The 18997-nt window shown below is 45.3% G+C and overlaps 1 protein-coding gene across 6 annotated transcripts in view; it reads left to right on the top strand.

The window, feature by feature from the left end:
- The window catches only part of LOC119178673 (uncharacterized), a 135138-nt gene extending 117791 nt beyond the window's left edge, over positions 1-17347 (top strand). For all 6 annotated transcript variants that reach the window (XM_075869487.1, XM_075869478.1, XM_075869475.1 and 3 more), the window contains 2 exons: positions 4970-5058; positions 11128-17347. In XM_075869487.1, coding sequence (XP_075725602.1) covers positions 4970-5058; positions 11128-11143 — 105 coding nt within the window. In that variant the 3' untranslated portion in view covers positions 11144-17347. The remainder of the gene's footprint in view (positions 1-4969; positions 5059-11127) is intronic.
- The last annotated feature ends 1650 nt before the right edge of the window (positions 17348-18997 follow it).

Raw genomic sequence — 18997 nt, 5'->3', positions numbered from 1 at the left:
ACATCGTTGCCCAGCTTTACTGCACTAGTAGCAGCAGACGGAAAGCAGCGGGAGCAACAGCAGCGCCAACGGCCATTGATCAATTTCCCTTCATTGACTTCGAGATTGCAGAATTTTTTGTTTCAACTGCGCCTCGCTAGATGGCACCATCTGTTCTGTGTAACCACACGAAAATTGAATTTTTGTGCCACTAGTGCCTTCCCCATAATAACTTCCGGCGGTTCTTTTTTCCATAAATCAAACAGAAACGAACAAGCAGCATTTTATTGCATCTCTTGATGCATGGAAGGCTCTTTATTTAGTGCAGTTAGATCGATTACTAGTGATTATTGTAGGCGGTCCGTCTGATGTCATCGGGATCATTTTGAAAATGTCCTACTCTGGTGCTTGTGTTCTTGTGCATTTACCTTAATTTCTCGGGAATTATGGCACCATTGTTGATAATATTGTCGTTTTGGATGTTGCCATACATTGAGCTTTCACTCTGATGTAAATTATTTCACTTTAGTGTGCCTTTTATGTATAGGTTAGTCTAGTTACAATCGCTATTTCCATCTAAAGTAATAATCTCTGTGAAAGAGAAGTGGTGGGTTGACCTACAATAAAATTTTCGTAAATGTTGAGGCTTCTTGAATGGCCAGTAAACATGCTGTGACATTTTTTTGCACCTCCTGAATGAGCTTGCTATTTTTTGCAGAAAGCCGCGGCGACCACATTTTGCAAATATCGCAGTGCTGTGGAATGGTCCATTTCGAAAAATGATTCTCATGCAACTCTCTAGTGCCTGTCCGATCTTCCTTGTGGGCCAAGTGCCTGTAATCTTGTTCTCGTTCACCTTCTATTGTTGCTTCTGCTCACTGTCAGGGTTGGCAAGAATTCCTCCTGGGTTCATTGTTCCAACTGCAGCTACATCCCTTGTACATTGAAGGGGCGTCCTGGCCCTGCAGTAACGCCGCTGTGGTAGCTCAGTGGTTAGAGCATCGAACGCGTTGGCCCTGCAGTAATACAATTTTTCCACCCAGGCGTCATTTTTAATAGAGTTGATATTGTCACACGTCAATGTGTATGAGCCATTCGTTGTGGCGTGGACACGCGTAGAAGTGGAAGAAGAAGAGAATGTTGCTTTCTGGTCTGGTTCTGGAAAAGACGTCAACTCCTGGCTGGTTGTTTTGTTTCGCTTGTGGCAATATATAAACTTTAGAAAAAAAGCTCCTCATAGGGTCCATGCATTAAAACCTATAGCTGCTTGGTTGCCACCATAATAGAACGACACTAGCTTTGGAGTGACGTGCACTTACCACTGCATGGTGCAATACCCCCTGGCTTTTTTTCCTGTTTTATAGGTATCTGTTGCATCGCAGTAAGAGACTGTCACATTAAGTGTAGTTGTCAGCTCGTGGCAACAAAAAACACAGACGATGAATATACGGCTCAGCCAGGGCCCAAGCAAGCCGGTGCAATTGGTCGATTGTCACACGATCACGCTATGAAATGTTGACACGATACATGGATGGTGACGCCGTATAGTAAGCAAGCCTGTAAATGCTCCTTTTCGCAAGCAGTAAATTTCATAAATAGCCATTTTATTAGATGCAAAGCAGCTTTTTGGCTAGCCTGTGTAACGGTGTTCCTCCGTGCATCCCTACCAACTTGCCGCAATGTGCTCTCCTCGCCTGCCGTGCGCTCGCTGCAGTGCCCGCAGCTCCCACCTCATCCATTCGCCTGCAACACCTGCCGCTACTGAGCGTCTAAAGTGTGCTCTGAAAGATGTCTTTTTATGTCACCTCTCTCTCGTTTCACCCTCTTTATTGCTCGAGCGCACATCAACTGGTAACACTTTTTCGGCTCATTTATCTGTGATGGAGAGGACGCTGGAAGACGACGCTCCTTTGCCCTTTGAAACATCCAACAGAGAGATTAAGCCTAACCCGGTCATCGCTGGCACTGCAAGAGTTGCCATTCTTGCGACGTTGCGCCTGCAGCACCGACGAGGCTCGAGCCAAGGAAGCCGAACACAAGCGTCGGCAACGCGGATGCTTCACATTCCATCAGGGTACTCTTTGGAAAGATGGTGTGATTTTTCTTTCCTAAATGTAGTTGATATAAACTTGATACAATTTCCGTCCGTTTATATTATGAAAACACTTGTGTGTGATTTTTACTGCGAGAATTTCAGTGTTTTGAACTGTTATATTTCGTGCTTCTTTAAAGTATTGTTTTAATGGCAACAATCACAACATTTTAAGGTGTCAGCGCTTTGCTGGTTATAGCTTTCCGAGCCCAGCTTTGCATCGAGCGGTGAAGTCCGGTCTGCCAACCAACGCATTCCTCCTCTCTAGCATGCGGGTGATGGCTTGGAGTGTATGTGTTGATGCTGGCATGCGTGGCGTTATTTAGCGATTTGCCGTGTATTAAGCCAACCTGCGGATTTTGTTTTTCTTCATTGCTATGACAGCCAAAAATTGGTCATCAGGGAACCACTGCCCTGTTTTTTGGTGCAGTAACTACAGAAAAAAGAAACTGCTGTTGGAAGAAATGTGCTATGTGCGTCACCAGACACGGAGTTTTTGTGGCTGTGGACTCTTCAAGCTGCATCGTTTTCCTGTGAACGAGGAGCAGCGACTTCTATGGCTTGCAAACTTTAACAGGAAAAACTTTGCACCATCCGCGGGTACTCGGGTATGTTCAGAGCATTTCTGAGGCAAACGAACCGCAACAACTTCGACACCGATGCTCAACCTCGGCTATAAATCGAAGGTACGCAGCATATGCAGCTATCCCAACGATGACAATATTTCCCCAATAAACATCCCCACATAACATTTCTTTCTATCATCGGTCAAAGTACCACGGCATCGACTTACTTAAATATCGTGATGTAAAAAAAGAAGATGAAAAGAGGATGCGCAGGCACGTAAGCGTAGTTGGATGTAACAGCTCTATGCAAGTACACGCCTGTAAAAAAGAAACAAGTGAGTAAGAAACGGTCACTTCTTCAGAGTTGAGAAACAACTTAGACAAAAGTTAGTGTGCAGTTAACAAACACCGTCAGTGCCAAGAAATAAGGACGAGCCACTACACTCCAACGCACAGCAAAGAGCGGTAGCCGATGCGACAGCGTGGCGTAAAGAAATCTTGTTAGAAAAGCGGATAACTACAGCTCAAAAAAGATATTCACTATGCTCTCGAAATGCTGTTGCTCATTCTGAAAAACAAAAAAAAGAAGACATTAAAATATTGTGCATTTTTCGAGCACAAAGTCGGTGCATCAACAGAGATGGATGCGTTCGTGGTATTCGATAATAAAATAATTGACCCTCAATGACTTGAACCTTGTCAGAATGTCTCATAGACTCATTATCCAAAGAGCCTGCATCACTTCAGTCGAAATTCACCGCATAAAACTTACAAAGAACGATAAAACCGCAGCCGCATGCTTACCTTCTATGCAAACAGCGAGCTTCCCACTTGCCAGTTGGGTTGCCAGACCAGAAGAGGGCCGCACTCTAGCAAGATGGCGGTGCCCACGAAAAGAACGTCTATATCACCTCTATGGCATTTTCATTTTTTTGTGATGCCCTCTGCTGGTTGGTAGTGCCCCGAAACTACCGGCACAGGCAGTATTACCACAACGAAAGCGTTCGAGACGAAGAAGCATCTCATAACCTTACCGCTAGGAGAAGGCCGCATACATCCAACTTCCTCCTGGCTCTGCTGTGACATGTTCGGAAAGCCTTGCTCATTAGTTGTCAGCGTGCCTATAATATAATTGCCACAATGTCGTGTTGCATTGCCTAAGTGGGCATAGTCACGACAAAAGCTACACCTCCCATTTCCACTGTGAAAAAAGGGTGGGAAGCATGAACGAGAAACCGATAACAGCCAAAGCGGGTGACAGCTTGGTACAGCTGATGGCTTCTCTGTCATTTGTGTACGGTCCAGTGTCCTTCAAGGAACTGAAACAGCTGAAAGCACTCTGCAATTGAGATCACAACAACAGCCCTTCTTGTCACTGTAGTTGTCCACTGCCACCAGTGTCTACTCTACCCACTATCGCGCGAAATCAGAAGAAAAAGAAACGAGAAAGATACTTCTCAACAAAAATTTTTTCAGGACGCTTGAGCTTCGCTTATGAAAGTAGATCATGATATAGTAATCAAGCCTCGTTTGCATTGCCTTCTGAATTGCTTGCCTGCTTCGGTTTTGGGTGCATGCCTCAACCGTGCCTAAGAAAACGAGTGACTGTGCGCATAGAATTTGCCACTTCAAAGTATCATTGAATGCCTATAGCAAGCACAGCAAAGTGCCCACTACTCCATAATTATTCCTTTTGCGAATCAGCGAAGGGTTTGCTGCACGTTTATAGGGCAACACACGAACCTACGTTGCTGTTCACTCTATTGTCGTTTCTGCTGCTGATAGTGATTAAATGTCTGAGCACTTTGGAATAGGTATCGACGTAGTGGAGGGCTTCGCAAACTTCGACCACCTGGGAGTTCTTCAATGTGCCCTCAAATCTGAGCATACAGGCCTAAAGCATTTTCACCTCTTTCGAAAATACAGCCGCCTTATCTGGGATTCGATCCCGCGACCACCTCAAGATAATGCCGCTTTTCAGAGTGCAAGAGCAAACTTCTGAGTATACGCTGTGAGACTTTGGCTGTCACAATCCTTGTCAGTAGATCATCTTCATACAGACCATTGCAATTGCTGTTATCATCCAACGTATCGCTCTCCATTGACGAAAAACTTATGATGAATACAACTTCTAGACATTTTGTTTGAAGTATAGTCAGGCCAATTCGTAGCCATGATCGACATGTTTCGTTGCTACATCTGGCAGCCTATATAGATACTGCTGTGTTTTGTTTTCAGTGGCCTAATCTTTTCTCAATAACAGCCATGCTTCAATCAATCAGACCAGATTACTCTGCAGCTCTGCTTTGATGTTGTGTGAACTGTTTTGCAGGAACATGCTGACGCAACTGAAGAAGGAGCAGCTGAGGCAGCACCTAGCAGTAGCAACTCTGAAGCTTCGAGCGACACCATGGATTCTGGGTGAGCTCACTGGAGTGATGGTAAACACAATTGAAAGGAGAGTTCTTGTTGTGCTTTCCATTGAGGTGAATAGATGGTCATTCCACAGCTTTCTCCTCTATTTGAAGCAGTGTAAAAATGTGCAATTTTATTGGGATAACATTTATATGGTCACTTTAAGCATATTTTTGTCATTGCCATCATGCTTAGTATAAAGTTAAAAACTTTAACGTCGCCCCGCACTTCATATGTTTTATGTGCGTTTGAAAACTTGCGAGAGCTGTCGTCGCGTGAAGGAGGGGGGGGGGGGGGGAGGCATCGTTCGCGTAGCACGAACGGGTGCGGTCGGGCAGGTTTTTGTTTACCTTGTGTCATGCAAGTCAGCAGACAGATCGTACTTGTCTATGTGCTGTCTATGGACTATCTTCTGGCCATGTTTCGTAGTCTTTACTAACGTACTTGGAATTGTCAAAACATTTTTATGTAATTTTCAAAAGACAAGGCCGGGTCACGTAAACAGACTGATTACAGTCTGTGCTGCTGTCGTGGAAACAATCTCTACGTTTCATCAAAATTTATTCTACGATTGAAATCTCAACTTGCTGAGAAGCAAAATAAAAAAAGGGGGAGGTGGTGGGGAGTGCATATCTAACGGCATGTCCCGAAACAGATTAGTCCCATCGAAAGCATTTCATTGCTTCCCGAGTGACCCGGCTCTCCGCATCACAACAGAGCATCTGTAGATGCGTGCGCACACCATTTCTTGAAACACAAACCGTTTCTTCACATGTCCATGAGCCATCGTAAGGCCTTTTCCATCTTAGGACTTGTGTTCGTCTGCTACGCCTGCGCCTCTGCTAAGGCAGTTAAAGCGGCGAGATTCGAACAGTGACCACAGAAGCCGGTACCGCCATAGATGCTGGGTCTGGCTACTTGCACCAATTTGACTAGTTCTTTAAATATGTTGTAGCAGGAAAAATGTCTTGGCTACTATATTGCTCCCTATGTTTCACCCAATTATAGATAACGTGTGAAGCCACAGCCATGGCATAAAACATGGCAAGGAAGCAATTTTCCACCTTCCTTGCAATGTGAAAACATTGCAAGGAAAGTGGAATTGAATGCTAACATTATTAAAAAGCAAGTTTTGGATTCAAGACTGGGAGTCGGGGGAAAGCTGTTGCACGGGGCAAAGCATGCACCTACAGTAGATTCCTATTAAATTAAACTCTCTTAAATTAAATTGCTGCTTAAATGAAATAACTGCCACTAACATGTTTGGTTTCATAGATGAATATTATACCCCTGTTTATCTCTCAGTAAAAGAAACTCCTCTTAAAGGAAACACATTTTCCTGGTCCCTTCAGGTTTTGTTTAAAAGGAGTCTACTGTATTGCTGAGTGCGACATTACACTATAATTCCAAATCAACTGGCGTACCAAAGCGCTCCACTTCCAGGATGCTTTACACTTATCGATATTAGACATTGCATATGCAAAGAGTTGTTCAAGATACAGAGTAAGACACGGACTGCAACATGGAAATAATAAACTGCTTGGACATCGTCATCACTCGAGGAGCGATTTCATAAGTTACTTTAATTTAAGCTTTCGTTCAAAAAGCTGTGAAACCAAACGGATTATCTTTGAATCTGCTGCATATTAAAAGTGTGGCAGCTCGGGCTAGTTGGTATGGCATGACGATAGTTATAGCGCGAGAACAGTTTGGCGACACAGAGACAAGAAGGACAGGAAGGACACAAGCGCTAACTTCCAACTGAGTTTATTGCGCAGAGCGCGAAAATATATAGAAGAGACAGTAAACCATGTGACAAAGACCATATGGCACAAAGAGCAAAACATGAGTAAGGGAAAAAACAAAAGCACAGAAAAGGCAAAAGAAAGTCTATAAGAAAATGAAACAGAAAAGTAAAGGTAATATAACTACTTGCGCGTGCCAAAACCTTCGAGGAACCTTAGTTTCTTCTCGGACAGAGACATGGAGGGCTTGCTAATGCAAGACACCTGTTCGCGTGCTATCTGCGTGGCGTCGACGATGACTCAGGTGCGCTCATCTTTGTGCTTGTACAGCATCGCTGTGTAATTGAAAAGGGGCACACAGTTGCTCTCAGTGCATTGCTGAGCAAGAAAACCATCTTTCCCGTTTCTAACATTGTTAGTGTGTTCTCTCAGTCGATCGTTCAGACACCTTCCGGTCACTTTGACATAACAAGCACCGCATGAAAGGGGGGTCCTATAAACAACTTCCCGGGAGCATCAGTGCTCGAGATTTCCTTGACCTGGTTTTGCTGTACCTTACCTCTACTTTCGTTCAATGGAGTGATTGCATTTATCTGCAAAAAAAATGTGTTTCAATCGACTCATGCATAGCACCTCTACTCAGTGATCTACTATTGGCAAAAATGGGCAATAAACTGCAAAAACGTTAGAGGGCTCGCATGTCGTCAAAGTATTCAGATTCGTGGATGATTTCTTGGTTCTTCTAAATTGTAACTCTTCTATGTTCCACTCGATTGCGGCTCAAACGATAGGTGTGTTTGAAGATTGTTTAAAGCCTCTCGTGTTGACACATGAAATGCCCGAGAATGATAAGTTATGCTTTTTCGATTTAAGACTGTTTTTTTAGCTCACAGCACATCTGTTGGTGTTATGAACCACGTGCACAGAAACATTTACTTTCTTTTTCTTCTGCTCACAGCAAGGTAGTTAAGCGAGGCATAGCACGAACCTGTCTTGAGAATGCCTTAAATAGGTCGTGCGTCCACAACATTTCTGCGAGCTTCAAAGCTCAGGTTTCCCGGCTTAAGGCTTCGGGTTTCTCTGAGGCGTTTATCACTTCTGTTGCTGAGACTATCCTGCGGACTAATAAGGCAGAGCAGTGGCAGCAACAGGATCCGAGCAACACCAATACAGAGCGTGAAAGGATGGCCGTGATTCCATACAAACACCAGATATCCCACAGGCTCATGAAAATCGGAAAACGAGTTGGAGTTCGTGTCCTGTTCTCTGCACCGTTCAAGTTAATCAGCCTGACCAAATCTACAAACCCTCTGAAAATGCAGTCATCAACGGAATGTTGAGTTTGGCATAGAAGCAGGTATGCGGCATGCTCCCGGAAAGTTGTCTATAGGACCCCCTTTTCATGCGGTGCTTGTTATGTCGGAATGACCGGAAGGTGTCTGAACGATCGACTGAGAGAACACACTAACAATGTTAGAAACAGGAAAGATGGTTTTCTTGCTCAACACTGCACTGAACGCAACTGTGTGCCCCTTTTCAAGGACACAGTGACACTGTACAAGCACAAGAATGAGCGCACCCAAGTCGTTGTCGAGGCCGGGCAGATGGCACGCGAACAGGTGTCTTGCATTAGCAAGCCTTCCGTGTCTCTGTCTGAGAAGGAACTAATGTTCCTTGAAGGTTTTGGTGCGCTATATAGTTATATTGCCTTTGCTTTTCTGTTTCATTTTCTTATAGACTTTTCTTTGCCTTTTTCTCTGCTTTTGTTTTTTCCCTTACTCATGTTTTGCTCTTTGCGCCATATGGTTTTTGTCACATTGTTCACTGTCTCCTGTATATATTTTCGCGCTCTGCGCAATAAACTCAGTTGGAAGGTAGCGCTCGTGTCCTTCTTGTCTCTGTGTTGTCGCTCTGTTCTCGCGCTGTAACTATCGTCATGCATATTAAAGTGCTGTAGTTATAGATGTGATCGGAGAGAGGGTCTACGAATTTCTGAAGGGTCGCACGTAACCTATACACGTTTTCACAGGAGCACTCTCGAATCTGTGATTTGCAGGGATCAAGGGTATGTTCTCAGTGTTGCCATCGCGCCTTGGGCTGCACTTGTCGTACTTGTACCATTGGCACGTTTTGATGTAGTACATGTAACAGGCGCTTCTCTCCGATAAAAAGTGACTGTCGTGGCAGGAAAGTGTGCATACTCGAAGATCAGACCATCTGGCCATCACTGTGTCGTGCAATTGGTGCAAAAGGAACAATGTGGCTGACTTGGTGTCTGCAGCACAGTACATTGTGCGATGAGTGCCGGTGTGATCTGTTCGCGCTGAATCGCTTTCAGGCGGCACCTGAATTACGGAAGCAGTGGGTGTCGTGAGCAAATTGAGATATCCTCCGTGTGTCGCTATCATCATGCCTTTGTACACGCCACTTTGTTGATGGCAAGAAAACCGACAAGAACAACATTCCTGTGTTGCATCTTGAATACCGAAAGAAAAGGTACACTTGTATAGAGCCACACTTGTATAGAGTGCCCAGCTAGCTGCTTTGGCTGCCGTTTTCTGCAAAAAATATGTAAATACCGATGGTGTAATGATACATAACATGGTTTATCGCATGAACCTTTTCGCTATAATTCAGGCGTGAGCATAAGCTTTGGTAGCTAATGGGAAGTAGCAGCTGCAGACAACAGCGACCACAGCCACGCACTCTGCTGCTCTAGGTATAGTGCGATTTCGTCTGTGCGCAAATCGCTGAAGAAGCTGCACCTAATGCTACTACTACCGATGACGAAGCACTGTCGTTTGCAAAAGCAGAGCTCATTCTTGTGTAGCTAGCGCAAATGCATGCTGCTGAACTGTTTAGACAGCGGCGTATCAGTCAGTGGGTACGACAATATCTAAACAGTCTAAGCAAGGGAAAAGTTGGCAAACACGGTCTTTAGCAGGGATCTCACACCAATGTATAACGCGCCGGTTTGAGTAAGCGCAATACTAGATAGTGATTTTGCCAAACGTCGCCATTAGATGGCACCCATTTCAATATGGCGACTCACTGTCGTGAAAACTTCAAAACGTGCATAGATGTTTTCAAAAATGGCTTCGTGGGTGCAGCCATAGTTCTTTCGGGCTGCGCAAGTTGGCGTGACCCCCCACATCCCCGAAAAATGCACTGAAGAAACTGCGACTTCAGGTTTTGCATTCACCCCACCGCGGTGGTCTAGTGGCAAAGCTATTCTGCTGCTGACACCCAGGTTGCGGGATCGAATCTCGGCTGTGGTGGCTGCATTTTCGATGGAGGCGAAAATGCTGTAGGCCCGTGTGCTCAGATTTGTATGCACGTTAAAGAACCCCAGGTGGTCAAAATTTCCGGTGTCCTCCTCTATGGCGTCTCTCATAATCATATGGTGGTTTTGGGACGTTAAACCACACAAATCAATGAATGAATCAATCAAATCAGCCTTTGTGTTCGGGCGCGCAGCACAACTTGACGGCTTTTTTTTCCTTTGTGTGAAAAGGTGTATACGACCGAGTCGCAATGAAAGTACCCTGACTCTGTGAGTATGTAATCAGGGCTTGGTCCCAGCTTACGGAGATCTGGCACAGGCCTGACGTGAGCACGGCACTCTTCGTCCTGTTCCCAAATATTAAAGAAAAATAATTTTGAAAAGTCCGTGTTTCGATGTTGTTCCTGCCATCCAGCAGGCAGTTACTAAGTTTCTGGAACAGGTCGCGGCAGCCGACTTTCAGGGAATTTTCGCAGCTAGCTGGCAGTTGTGTTAGAAGCAGTGTAGAGACGCACAAAGAGAAAGTACTGAATAGTTTTATTAGCGTCTACCGATCGGACCAATATGTTGTTTTTACCAGAGCTAGTCGCATTGTTTTACAGCCAGACTCACTATGTGCCTGTGCGTTAGCACTGTTTCGTTCTTTTTCATCGTATGTTTGTGGCTGTTCACGCACGGTGCTCTCCAATGATCACCCTAATGAAGTATGGTGTGGCCAGATTATCAACATTATTTCTTGGTAACAGTGCGATGTCAATAGTGAATTCGCGGATGAGCCGGATGTATTTGTCCAAGGCAACGAAGGTTGAATTAAGGAAGTTGCGCTTGTTACCACACACTGCATGTGTTTGTTATGCTACTAGATTGTGAGTGCATGTCTTTCAGTCTTTATAATTTGGCAAGTCGCTTTGAAAACAATGGTTTCTATTTGGAAGCTTATCTGGCACTCTTTGGCCACATCTCACCTGTGTACCGAAAAAAATTTGGCTGCTATTGAGTAAAATTACTTGACTGGTTTGTGAGTAAATTGTGTCCGTTGTCTCGTAGGAACACACCTATATGAATGAAGAAAAGGACCTGCTGGAGCAACTCTTCGCCAGAGCCCCTCTGTCATTCCATGTACAGGCAGCACTGAAACTTCGTGACATTGAATTACCATTACCAGCCGAAACCTATCGACCGGTGCTTTATGGATTTCTGTTTTTTTTTTCACGTTTTGATTTATTACTTGTTTTGTGAACATTACACAATAGTGACCCAAGTATCCCTCTGTAATACCCACTAAGCTCTTAGGGCACATGAAATGAATTGTCGGCTCCTGTCGTGCTTGGCACGCCTACGGTGCAGGCACCCAAAGAAACCAAGTTCGTTGCCGTGCTCGCCGACCTGATTGAGTACACCGTCTGCAGTGTCCCGCCATTGTGCAAGAAGGTTCTCCTCGACAACCCCAATAATGTTACCGTATTTTCCGGTGTATAAAGTGCACCTTTGTATAAGACGCACCCCCCAGTTTTCGCAAGTTTTCATGCAAAAATTAATATATAAGACGCACCGGTGTATAAGACGCACTTACATTCACTCACTTTCCGCAAAGAAACTTCATAACGTGCAGTTGAGCGAGCATTGTAAAATGCCGTACTTACGTTTCTGAGCGCCAGTCCGTAAGAAAACTTATACTACACCGAACTTGTGAGAAAAAATAATGCGCACCCACTGAAACGTTCCGCACGACTGCAGGAAAACATTTTATTCCTCAAAGCCCTCAAAGTCCTCGTCCTCCGACGTGCTTTGGAATAGTTCAGCGAGCTCTGGCGGCAGTGACGCTGGGACTTCCTCTGTTTCCTCTTCGGAATCGCTGCTGCTGCTGCTGTTGTCGTCGTCGAGGCCAGGGGCTGAGGATGCTAGCAGGCCTGCCTTGCGGAACCCCGCAGTTACGGTGGCCTGTGACACCGCACACCAGGCTTCGCGCACCCACTTTGCGACCTCGCGAAACGAAGCACGCCTCATGCGTCCAGTTGCGGTATAGCTATGCTCGCCGTCGGACATCCATGACTCCCACAGGCGCCGCAGAATAGCCTTGAAACTGCGGTTCACCGAGATGTCCAACGGCTGAAGCATTTTTGTCATCCCGCCTGGGATAACCGCAGCGGTGCAGTTTTCTGCCTTGATGCGCTTCAAAGTGAGCTCCGTTATATGCGCCCGCATGCTATCCAATACCAGGAGGCCCTTCTTCGCATGAAAAAAACCGTCCGGTCGCTTAGAAAAGCATTTTTCAAGCCACTTGCCCATCATCTCTTCGTCCATCCAGCCTTTCACGTTCGTTTCTATGACGACACCAGGCGGGAACGACTCTTTCGGCATCGTCTTCCGCTTGAATATAATCATTGGCGGAAGTTTTTGCCCGTCGGAGCAACATGCCAGCACAACCGTGAAGTGCGCTTTTTCGTGGCCGGTAGTTTTGATGGTGACAGACTTGTCACCTTTCGGTGCCACACTCCTTTCTATTGGGATGTCAAACGTAAGTGGCACCTCGTCCATGTTTATTATATGGCTGTTGCCGATGCCATCATCTTCAATGGCTTTCTTAACGAAAGCCTGGAATCTTTCAAGCTTGTCCTTGAAATCTGCTGGCAGATTCTGGCACATGCTTGTGCGGGCCCTCATCGCCAGCGCTTTGCGGCGCATAAATCTGGAGCACCAGGACGGCCCGCCAACAAAATCAACGGCGCCCACCTCCTTAGCTAGCGCCTGCGCTTTGAGACGCAGCTGCACCGTTGACATCGCCCTACCTTGGGCACGCTGCTCCAGTATCCATGAGTGCAGACGTCCCTCAAGGTCTGGCCATCGTGCTTTCTTGCCGCGGTCAGCTTTCTCGTCACTCTTCATGGCCTGAAGCTTAGCAGTCGACTGTCGCCATGTGCGGACCATCTTCTCCGTGACGTCGAAATGACGGCCCGCTGCCCGGTTTCCGTAGTCCTCTGCATACTTCACAGCAGCAAGCTTAAACTTCGCCGTGTAACTTTTCCGTTTAGCCGGCATACTGCAGGTGAAGGTAACAAAGGCGCGAACCAACCGAACGAATGAAGTTGCAAATGGCGACTAGTCCAACTCGCTGAACGACAGCGTAGCGGTGGTAGCGGCAGTAGCGGCCGAATCCGAACCAAACCGCCGAACCCGTCGCGCACCTATCGCCATCTTACGCCGATTTCACTCACTGAGTACAGCTCTCTATGGTACAGCCTCCGAAACTCGCGCAGCTTCAGTGAGCTGAGAACTCGCACGACGACATACTTTTTAAAATTTTTCCGTTTTATGTACTTTGGTTTTGTTTTAAAACTGTAGTACCGGCACGTTGAGTGTTCGTTATTATAATTATGATGCATAATTCGCATTGGACTGCTCTAGTGGTTTAAAAAAAAAAAGACTAATGAGCATCAACACGAGTTTCTCCCAAAAAACTACCAAAAAAAGTGCGTATAAGACGCACCGTTGTATAAGACGCACCTCCGAAAAATTTTGAAAAAAACTGCGTCTTATACACCAGAAAATACGGTATGTCATTGCTAATTCAGCAGTATGTCGACATGCTATCTTTAGCGAAAACATGCACGATGAATCCTGCACTCAAGATATCTCACTGTCCTAGTGGTCACCACAATTTGAACTCATCCACATTTCAAATATATGTGGGAAAGACACACCGAGGAAATGTGTCGATACGGTTCAACCCTCAGGCGTCGTTCCGGTATTTTTATCTTCATGTGGCCCGTTTTCTCTGCTATCCAGACATCGCCTGCTCCAAGATCGATGGTTGCCAGCTGACATGACATCGCTGCGTGTTCAAGGTGGACAGTTGTGACATAGCCAGTGTCGCCCCTCAGAATCTTTCGAAGCGAGGCAAGGAAAGTCATAGCGCAACGGAAACCTGCAAATACCATTCTTACAGAGCCAGTGCCGCCCCCTAGAAAATGTGGCAACTCGGCTAGACAAGTCGCGGCATATACAAGTCCCACCATCATGACACAGTCAATGAGGGACGGCACCATTGGGCACGGCGGCACTCACGGAATGCAACCACCTAACAATCCGCTCGTCTTCATCCTACAGGTGAGAAGGCGATATGGAAAGTGTATCCGTTCAAACGACCCTTTCTTACTTGTGCTGCCGTGCCCATGGCTATGTACTGTTGTGATTGATGCTGTACCGACTCTTAAACTTTTACTGCTAGGCGGAGACATTGAGACGAACCCAGGCCCTGACATCAGCCAGAAATTAAAAGAAATCGCCGCAGATATCAAAGAGATAAAGGAAAGCCGCCTACCTAAAATCGATAAGAAACTAGACTCGCTCGCGAGGCTAGAAGAAAAAGTGGATTCATGTCAAGAACAAATAGCAAATATGAAAATGGTAGTACAATCTAAGCAAGAAAAAATTGACGATCTAGAGAATCGCAGCAGGCGAGCTAACCTGATAATATATGGCTTTCCCGAGGTAGAAGGCGAGACTGCCTTGACACTTGAACGTGCAGTGAACAAAAGCATAATTGAAGACACCCTAGAATTAAAACCTGCAGCAATTGAATGCATACATCGCATCGGTAGAGCCCAACCAAACAAAACTAGGCCCGTAATTCTCAAGCTGCAAGACTCAAGAGAGAAATTTTCAATATTAAAACGGGGACATAAACTTCGTTCCACAAGCCTATCTATCGGAGAAGACTTCTCGAAACGAGTACGTGAAATTCGGAGAAAACTTTGGAACAGTGCGAAGGCAAATCGAGAAAATAACGAAAAGGTTTCCTTAGTTTTTGACAAGCTGTATATTAATAATCATGCCTATGTCTGGAGCAACGAAAAGGATGATAAGGTTCCGCTTAAGAAAAAACACGCGGAAGCTGCCTCAGAAACAGCCCGTGTAACCAGAACGACGAACGTACCCGGCGACCAAACAAAAAAGGGAGCCACTACTCGTCGTGCTGCAAAATAGGCGAACTAACACTTCTCACAGTGAATGCTAGAAGCGTAATTAATAAGCCTGAACCTCTTGAAAATTTGATCATCGATTATGAGCCTCACTTAGCAGCCGTCACCGAAACGTGGCTCACGCCTGATGTTTTAGATCATGAATTTACCCCACCAAACTATTCCGTGATCCGAAACGATCGCCCCACACGTGGTGGTAGGGTGGCACTATTGATAAGAAAAGGCCTCTCTTTCGTGGCCCTTCCAGAGGTACAAAATGCTGAAGCGTTTTTTTGTAAACTACTTTGTGACGGTACCAGCATATTGTTAGGTTGTCTTTATCGAAGCCCAAACTCGGGTGACGATTCTATCAGTGCAATTCATGATTACAAGCAACGTCATGCTTACGGTTCACGTGTTGTACTCATGGGTGATTTTAATCTTCCAGACATTAACTGGGATAGTATGTGCTATACGTCATCAGCTTCGGATGTGTTATTTGACCTCATGCTAACCTTCAGTCTTCATCAGGTCGTTTCGCAGCCCACTCGCTCGCAGGGAGTAACTGAGAACATACTTGATCTAATATTTTTCAGCGACCATTTCGACATACTAAACTGCATAAGAATTGATGTAACCCGAAGTGGTTTCTCGACGGTAACTCAACTTACTGAACTAGTTCATGACCTTGCCATTACAGTTAATAACCGTGGTCAAACTGACTTAATTCTACTTGACCTATCTAAGGCTTTTGACTGTGTATGCCACAGCAAACTAATAGCTAAAGTAGAAAATGTTTTCGGAATAGGAGAACTTTCCGCTTGGATAAAAGCTTTCTTATTTAGCAGGTCACAATTTGTACTCTATGAACAGATGTCTTCTAACACAGTAGCAGTAACATCCGGCGTTCCCCAAGGCTCGGTACTTGGGCGATTGCTTTTCTTGCTCTATATTAATGATATCACTGCTAACATCACTAACAACATCAAGCTATTTGCGGACGACTGTGTGATCTATAGAGAAATTAATCATTACAACGATCACATTATGCTTAATGATTCTCTAGCTGTCGTGGCTAATTGGTGCTCTAAATGGCAGATGAAAATAAAGACACAAAAATCAGGGATAATGACCGTAAGCAGAAAAACAAAACCATCCAACTTCCCATACACCATTAATAACACACTTCTTAATAAAGTTGAGGAACATAAATATCTAGGAGTTACACTGACTTCTGATCTCAAATGGGACAAACACATCGCTAATATAACTTCGAAGACGCTACGCAAACTATTCTTCTTAAAACGAACTCTAGCGCTCTCAACAATGCCAACGAAGCTGCTAGCTTACGCATCATTCGTAAGACCAGTTTTAGAATATGCAAACAATGTCTGGTTTCCGTATTCGCTGACTAATATAACCAAACTAGAAGCAATACAAAGGAAAGCTGTAAGATTTATTTACAACAAATATAGACGCACAGATTCCCCAACACATATTTTAACTCAGTCAGGTTTACAAACACTGTCCACAAGAGCGAAACAGGCTCGCTTAAAGTTCCTTTTCCAGCTAGTAAAAAATAACTACAAGATAGATTCATCCAAATACCTTTCATTTTCACAGGCTCGGCAAACTCGCAATAAACATGCGCGCACGTTGTCAGAATACTCATGTAGGAACGACACGTTTAAGTACTCGTTCTTCCCGCGCGCGATAGCGGAATGGAACCAACTTGATGCCACTATCACAAACTCCCAATCGCTATCAGAATTTATTGCACAGATAGAAAAAACTGGGCGCGCATAACAGTTTATACGCATGCAGGCGCACCGGTCCAGATCTGCTGTTCGTTAGTTAAAGCAACACCTTTTTCAGTGTTCCTTTTACAGTAGTATAGCTATTTTTAAAGTATGCTTTCAGTGCTTGCTATTCCTGTCACAACTGTTCCATTTACGTTTTCCCTCACGATATCAATGCTAACATAAGTTCCTTTCTTCAATCATGTATTTTATTTCTATCGCCTTTCGGCATGGTTTCAGCTCTGTATAATGGCTATAACTTGCTTTGTATCTTGTGATTATTGCATACATTGTGTATTAATAACATAATTAACGTTTAACTTCTGTACTGCTCAATGGTTATATGATCCTCATGTCCTGTTATTATGCTTGCATGTTTTTACGTCTACATCCTTTTTTTGTATGTGTGAAAAATTACTGTATTGCCCAACTGCCACGCTCTCGAAGGAGAGTAGCTGTATTGTAAATAAATAAATAAATAAATAAATAAATGCCGCCCACCGGAAATATCCCTGCAAAAATATCCACGCAAGTTGCATCGTTGGGAAAACTATCCGCATCTCCACACCCAAGGTCGACCACTTGAAGCATCACTGGCACATCATCAAACCAAGTCGCTGTATGGCTGTGACAGACCAACACGAAACAGCCAATGCTGGCCTCTAGCACTGATTGCGCAGCTGGTTTAGAAATGTCGCAGCGTAGCCGAGTGTGAGGAAGCAAGGACGGCATTGTTGCACTGGCGCCAGCTCGGCTAGTGATAGGAAGAGGAGATTGAAGTTAGAATAAGAACAGCTGGCCATGCATACAGGTGTTCTCTCTTTTCTCTCCTTTACAAAATAATTGAATTTCATTCTTCTGGTGTTATTTAGCGTCGCTCAGTACATGGACTTCTAGGATTTCGGCGCCTCCACCGAAATGCGATGGTCACGGCCACAATTGATCCCACGACGTTTGGGTCAGCACTTGAGCACCACTGGTTCACTGTGGTGGATGAAGCAGGGGTGCAACAGCGACACAAATTTGATATCATTCTTCACTTTTGCGCCTAGCGGTGCCAAAAACAATTAAATTTGCTGAAATTGCACCACCCTGCATGAAAATGCTCGGCCAGCCTCAGTTTTCTCAGTTGTGCTAATTTAATCGAGAAACAGCGACCACGTTGGCTATTTTCAGTTTGCGTCATCAACCAATTCAAACGCACAGACCCTAACTTGAAACCACGGTGAAAAAATTGCCATTAGTTCAGGGGCCGTTGCGACACGCGATCGACCAGATAAAGTAACAAAGCCGCACGCTATCGGTGCACTGACCGAGCGCATACCTATTGGTGGGACAACGCAACTCGAAGACAAAATGCCCCCATCTCCCAGAAGGGAATCGTGAGGAAATGCGAATGAATTTCTTGCGCCCAGAGAGGGTACCATAGCCGTCGGACATTCACCTTCACCGACTTCTGCTATCACCTTGAGAGGTGCCCAGCCAGTGAACAGTCGAGAGTGAGTGAATGGGAGAGCGGGGAGCCAGCATTCTTAGCTTGGCATTGAAATTTCACAGTGGGGTCTCGAGCCCACATTTCCGGATGTTCTTGAGAGACGCCCAGCCAGCAAATGGGAGAGAGGGTCACAGGAAGGAGAGAGAGCGAATGGCGAGAGGAGCGGTGAAGCACTGCGACTACCCTTTTCTGCACTCTCTCGGACCACATGCTCCGGGTGCTAGGGGTGAGCACAAGCGTGCGAGCCCGCAGCTTTGCTATGAGAGAGGGAGAGCACAAAGATAACATCTGCCGGCGCGCTCACACCGCCGAATGCCTGACATAGCCCGACTGAGAAATGCATTCGCATTTAAAAAAGTGTTGCCATAGCCACCAATACTTCGCGGGAAATATGAACTTTCAAGTCAGCAAGCATGACTATGGCATGTTAAAAAAGCTGGAAGCGTATGTCGCGTTTCTCGCCCACAGACAGACTCGGTGTGCCACGAAAATTGGTGTAGCAGGTGACTACGTTGGTTGCCATAGCAATGGCACATAAAACGTTCTTTTATTTTTATGTTGCAGTTGCATTGACCTGAAATATCCTGTGCCGTCGTTGGGCCAACAAGCACGCGCCATTTTACTTCATCTGGTCGAACGCGCTTTGCAAGTGAGCCAAGAAG

Source organism: Rhipicephalus microplus, chromosome 1 (assembly GCF_043290135.1).
Source record: "Rhipicephalus microplus isolate Deutch F79 chromosome 1, USDA_Rmic, whole genome shotgun sequence".
NCBI lineage: Eukaryota > Metazoa > Arthropoda > Arachnida > Ixodida > Ixodidae > Rhipicephalus > Rhipicephalus microplus.
This window is presented reverse-complemented; position numbering and strand designations above follow the sequence as displayed.